Genomic DNA, 6,198 nt, shown 5'->3' on the forward strand with positions numbered 1-6,198 from the left:
TTGGCTGTGGCTCAAATATGATCTAACCTGTAGTACAGATGAAATAATATTCTCTGTATGTTGATGTATCTGTTGCCTGCAACAGATTTGACTGTGTTTGTCATCATATAGCTAATGTGCAAACAACACCAAAGAGCTTATTGAACGGGTCGGAGCCGTGGTGACTTCACCGCCCTGAAAAGACTCACTTCTGCCACCCAGTGGGCGTTGCATCACATTACAGTATATTTCAACTGAAACCTCATCTACATCAAACTAAACATCAAACCCAAACCACTTCATTTTGATGTGTAGCTGTAATGTAAATGTATGGAGTCCTCAGATAATAATGGAAGTATATTAGCATTTTTGTTCTATGTTTGAAAAAAAGCTTTCAACAGAAAATGTCAAATGTCATATGTGTAAATAATATATAAGCATATCCCAGAATGTCTAATTAGTGGAATGGAAATGCAGTTACTCTGCATGCCCTGTGACATCTATTAACACTGTAGACTTGTGATTATGCAAAATTGTCCTGGAAGAAGTCATTTTTGTCAAACTACTTTTAATGAACCTGATTATATTACATTTCATAAGGTCACATAAGCAACTGCACAGGGAAGTCAAAAGGTAGAATTCATTTATTTTAGCAATATCAAAATCAAATCAATTTTATTGGTCACATACACGTGTTTAGCAGATGTTATTGCGGGTGTTGCGAAATGCTTGTAAATATCCTGATAGTCCGATGACCCATAATACAGATTGCACAAACAGTAAACAAATACAATGGGTCGTTTGTGGGGATTAGAGACACATGAGAAAAACAGAGAGCCAAGATTTTTAGGGCAGGAAGAGAGTCGAGATAGGAGGAGAGGAGTAATTTAGAAGCACTTCCTGTGGACGATTGATGGTCCGGCCTCCTCATACTCGTCTTTGCTGATCCACATGGCCTGGAAGGTGGACAGGGAGGCCAGGATGGAGCCGCCGATCCACACTAGTATTTACGCTCAGGGGCAATCATCTACAGGGAGAGCGACAGTTAGCGGTTTGGACCGAGTCAAGTTGGGTTTTTATGCAAAGCCACGTGTCTATACTAATCAAACTTCACCAAGGGTACTATGAAACCTTTTTCCTCAAAGTATTTTCAGGTTCATCACTGTTAAATAATTGACTCACAGTAATTGGATGGTGGTAAGGTTAGCTGGATGTAATTATCAAAGAGAATAAGATGCATATATTATACATACCTTGATTTTCATGGTGCTGGGGGCCAGGGCTGTCGATTTCCTTCTGCATGCGGTCACCGATACCAGGGTACATGGTGGTACCGCCAGACAAGACGTTGTTGGCGTACAGGTCCTTACGGATGTCAATGTCGCACTTCATGATGCCGTTGTATGTGGTCTCATGGATACCAGCAGACTCCATACCTATGGGGATAACAAATAACAGTCTTTACACCCATATTCTGAACTGCATACCTATGGGGATAACAGTCTTTACACCCATATTCTGAACTGCATACCTATGGGGATAACAGTCTTTACACCCATATTCTGAACTGCATACCTATGGGGATAACAGTCTTTACACCCATATTCTGAACTGCATACCTATGGGGATAACAGTCTTTACACCCATATTCTGAACTGCATACCTATGGGGATAACAGTCTTTACACCCATATTCTGAACTGCATACCTATGGGGATAACAGTCTTTACACCCATATTCTGAACTGCATACCTATGGGGATAACAGTCTTTACACCCATATTCTGAACTGCATACCTATGGGGATAACAGTCTTTACACCCATATTCTGAACTGCATACCTATGGGGATAACAGTCTTTACACCCATATTCTGAACTGCATACCTATGGGGATAACAGTCTTTACACCCATATTCTGAACTGCATACCTATGGGGATAACAGTCTTTACACCCATATTCTGAACTGCATACCTATGGGGATAACAGTCTTTACACCCATATTCTGAACTGCATACCTATGGGGATAACAGTCTTTACACCCATATTCTGAACTGCATACCTATGGGGATAACAGTCTTTACACCCATATTCTGAACTGCATACCTATGGGGATAACAGTCTTTACACCCATATTCTGAACTGCATACCTATGGGGATAACAGTCTTTACACCCATATTCTGAACTGCATACCTATGGGGATAACAGTCTTTACACCCATATTCTGAACTGCATACCTATGGGGATAACAGTCTTTACACCCATATTCTGAACTGCATACCTATGGGGATAACAGTCTTTACACCCATATTCTGAACTGCATACCTATGGGGATAACAGTCTTTACACCCATATTCTGAACTGCATACCTATGGGGATAACAGTCTTTACACCCATATTCTGAACTGCATACCTATGGGGATAACAGTCTTTACACCCATATTCTGAACTGCATACCTATGGGGATAACAGTCTTTACACCCATATTCTGAACTGCATACCTATGGGGATAACAGTCTTTACACCCATATTCTGAACTGCATACCTATGGGGATAACAGTCTTTACACCCATATTCTGAACTGCATACCTATGGGGATAACAGTCTTTACACCCATATTCTGAACTGCATACCTATGGGGATAACAGTCTTTACACCCATATTCTGAACTGCATACCTATGGGGATAACAGTCTTGGGCAAGAGAATAAAGGAACAGAGCAATGGATTCTGAGCCTTGTCATGTGTAGTGAAGCCTCCGTTGGAAAAGAGAGGATCAAACCAAACCACAAACTTCATAGTCAAGATATAATAGACAATGAAATATGGACACACAGAGTACTCTCGGGAGAATTATATCAATAAATATCCTTCATGAATGATCCATATGGTGACTTTTACTTCCTCTTATCCTGCATGATCTTAAATACATTACTTGTGCTACAGCACAGAATATCTAGCCTGGTCCCAGATCTATTTGTGTTGTCTTCAGACAAACTGATCTGGGACCAGGCTATAGAACATGTGTGTTGTTGTAAGAATTTGTACTGACCGATGAAGGAGGGCTGGAAGAGGGTCTCTGGGCAACGGAACCTCTCGTTACCGATGGTGATGACCTGTCCGTCGGGCAACTCGTAGGACTTCTCCAGAGAGGAGGAGGAGGCAGCGGTGGCCATCTCATTCTCAAAGTCCAGAGCCACGTAGCACAGCTTCTCCTTGATGTCACGCACGATCTCTCTCTCGGCTGTGGGATTCAAATATAGCATGGAGTTTGTGAGATCATGTTGCCAACCGTGGACAGGCATAAAGGAAGAGAAAGCGGTAACTGTAGAGGGGACCTTAACCTATGTGTAAAATCTAACTACACTGATCAGGAAGGCTCTTCTACAGGCACAGTCACTACACTAGGAAAATAATGAAGGATTGCAGTATCTCTATTTTGCCAATAGGATACACTGTAAGATAATGAGAGATCAACAAAGGTGACAAGATGCAATTAAACAAAAAAATCAGGTGTTGACACATCATATAAACTGGGTGAAAGGTGTCATTTTTTATGATACTGTTAGAAGGTACAAAATAAACATTTCTGTCAATATTGATATAGTTGTAGATGAGTGTGGTTGTATCTAAAAAGGTCTCCATGGTTACCGGTGGTAACGAAAGAGTATCCTCTCTCAGTGAGGATCTTCATCAGATAATCAGTCAGGTCTCTGCCAGCCAAGTCCAGTCTCATGATGGCGTGGGGCAAGGCGTAACCCTCATACACGGGCACGTTGTGGGTCACACCATCACCAGCGTCCAGCACAATACCTGCACAGGTGAGACACATTAGTACAAACACACTGACGAGCATCATAGTGGTCAATGCCAGGGTTGTGGGTTTTTCATTCCTGCTGGTGCCAAACATTCTAAAAATGTATGCATTCGCTGTACCGTACGTCACTTATTGGGTTTTGGGTTAGGAGGCGCACTCACCTGTTGTACGACCAGAGGCATACAGAGACAGCACAGCCTGGATGGCCACATACATAGCTGGCACATTGAAGGTCTCAAACATGATCTGTCAGGAAGAAAACCCCACGGTTTTAGAAAACAGGCTCATAAATCCATTATTTGGCAATGCACCTAATAATAATATAAAGCAAATATAAGAACATCATCAATCAACATTAGTTGTGATGTAATGCTAAACAGCATAAGATTGCCAGCCAGGTAAATGGATTAATTAAGGCAGGTGACCCACCTGGGTCATCTTCTCCCTGTTGGCCTTGGGGTTGAGGGGGGCCTCAGTTAGCAGGACGGGGTGCTCTTCAGGGGCCACACGCAGCTCATTGTAGAAGGTGTGATGCCAGATCTTCTCCATGTCATCCCAGTTAGTGATGATGCCGTGCTCAATGGGGTACTTGAGGGTCAGGATACCTCTCTTGCTCTGGGCCTCGTCTCCTACATAGGAGTCCTTCTGACCCATACCCACCATCACACCCTGCAGGGGAAGAGAGAGACAGGCAAGGCTCATTCATATGTACAGTAGGTACAGGTCACAGCTGGGAGGACAGGTTTGTGGTAATGACTGGAGTGGAATCAGTGGAATGGTATTAAATACATCAAACACATGGTCTCCAGGTGTTTGATGCCATTCCGTTTACTCCGTTCCGGCCATTATTATGAGCCGTTCTGCCCTCAGCAGCCTCCTATGGTCCAGATGTGAACATGAACAGCAACAGACACATATTGATCTGCAAATGACACACGGCCTGGTTTCCCAGACCCAGATTAAACCTACTAAACTAAAAAAGTATGCTCAATAGAGAATCTCCATTGAAAGTTTTTTTTTTTTTTTGGTCCAGGTCTAGGCTTCATCTGGATTCAGGAAACTTGTCCGTACTGTAGTCTGAGTGCCAGTCTGGTTGTGCCATCATGCCAACTCCTTTTCACTCATCGTCATGCCATGTTTGGCTTGGCAATGACAGCAATGTAGTTGGCAAGAGCACAAACAGATCTGAGCCCAGGTTAGTCATACTGTAGGAGCAATGACCGACTAACAATAGTGTTGCGGCTCTATTTCAGGAATGACCCCTCTGATTGACATGGAAGGGTAGTAGAGGAGAGTAAGATGGGGTCTGACCTGATGACGGGGCGCCCCACAATAGAGGGGAACACTGCCCTGGGGGCATCGTCACCGGCAAAGCCAGCCTTCACCAGTCCTGAGCCGTTGTCGCATACCAAGGCTGTTGTCTCTTCCTCGTCACACATGGTTGTGTCCGGTTACTGTAGGCCTACACACACACACACACACACACACACACACACACACACACACACACACACACACACACACACACACACACACACACACACACACACACACACACACACACACCACGCACACACACACAGACACTGACACAGACACACACACACACACCAAACAGACCAGTTGTCAGGTGTGTCAGAGTGCAATGTGTTTCACACATGGCATATGGTATTAACAAAACAAGGTATTACTGCATTAAAGAGTATACTTTTTAGCCAGTAGTTCTGAAAGTAGCGCTCATGAGAGGTCCCTGAAAATTGCATACTACGTCACATATGTGCAGATATGTGCACCATGTCATTGCTCTCTCGCGCTCTCTCTCTCTCTCTCTCTCTCTTGTGTGCGTGCATGATGAGACTCTTGCTAGCTGTCACTCAAGTGGCGAGGGACTGAAGCTCATTGGTTTAAATTGAATTACTAGGTCGCTGGCTCACATGGGGGGAAATGGAGGGAAAATGGAGAAGCACAGCTTCCAGAAAAACAGTCGCTTTCAAACTAGGGATTTTGTGGCTAATTGATGTAAAACATTAATTCTGCTCATAGATTATGCATGTATGAACAACACATTGACACATCCAGCCCAAAGTGAGAGGTTTAAAAAAGGCTTAATAGTTGCCAATGTCCCGGAGCATGTCTTTAACAGTAGCTGCCCTTCCCACTGTGGTCTCATTCTGTAGCAGTGTCTCTGTCTGTCTGTCTGTCTGTCTGTCTGTCTGTCTGTCTGTCTGTCTGTCTGTCTGTCTGTCTGTCTGTCTGTCTGTCTGTCTGTCTGTCTGTCTGTCTGTCTGTCTGTCTGTCTGTCTGTCTGTCTGTCTGTCTGTCTGTCTGTCTGTCTGTCTGTCTGTCTGTCTGTCTGTCTGTCTGTCTGTCTGTCTGTCTGTCTGTCTGTCTGTCTGTCTGTTCAT

At 43.8% G+C, this 6,198-nt stretch overlaps 1 protein-coding gene across 1 annotated transcript; it reads right to left on the reverse strand.

The window, feature by feature from the left end:
- Window positions 1–866: 866 nt before the first annotated feature.
- On the reverse strand, window positions 867–4,485 carry LOC124039571 (actin, alpha cardiac muscle 1-like). The gene is made up of 6 exons (XM_046355725.1): window positions 4,223–4,485; window positions 3,955–4,039; window positions 3,628–3,789; window positions 3,029–3,220; window positions 1,233–1,415; window positions 867–979 (listed from the first exon to the last, which is right to left on the reverse strand). Exons 1-6 carry the CDS (start codon window positions 4,454–4,456, stop codon window positions 867–869), a joined length of 969 nt encoding a protein of 322 aa, XP_046211681.1. The 5' UTR covers window positions 4,457–4,485.
- Window positions 4,486–6,198: the final 1,713 nt, after the last annotated feature.

The sequence above is a fragment of the Oncorhynchus gorbuscha genome, linkage group LG01 (genome assembly GCF_021184085.1).
Source record: "Oncorhynchus gorbuscha isolate QuinsamMale2020 ecotype Even-year linkage group LG01, OgorEven_v1.0, whole genome shotgun sequence".
NCBI classification, from domain to species: domain Eukaryota; kingdom Metazoa; phylum Chordata; class Actinopteri; order Salmoniformes; family Salmonidae; genus Oncorhynchus; species Oncorhynchus gorbuscha.

What these genes read in the sequence shown, in the direction of transcription:
- LOC124039571 (XM_046355725.1), bottom strand. Translation starts at nt 4,456, where the DNA reads ATGGTGGGTATGGGTCAGAAGGACTCCTATGTAGGAGACGAGGCCCAG. An exon ending in ATACTCTTTCGTTACCACCG is followed by an intron (nt 3,221 to 3,627) that starts GTAACCATGGAG and finishes TGAATCCCACAG; the next exon opens with CCGAGAGAGAGATCGTGCGT. An exon ending in CTTCCAGCCCTCCTTCATCG is followed by an intron (nt 1,416 to 3,028) that starts GTCAGTACAAAT and finishes TTATCCCCATAG; the next exon opens with GTATGGAGTCTGCTGGTATC.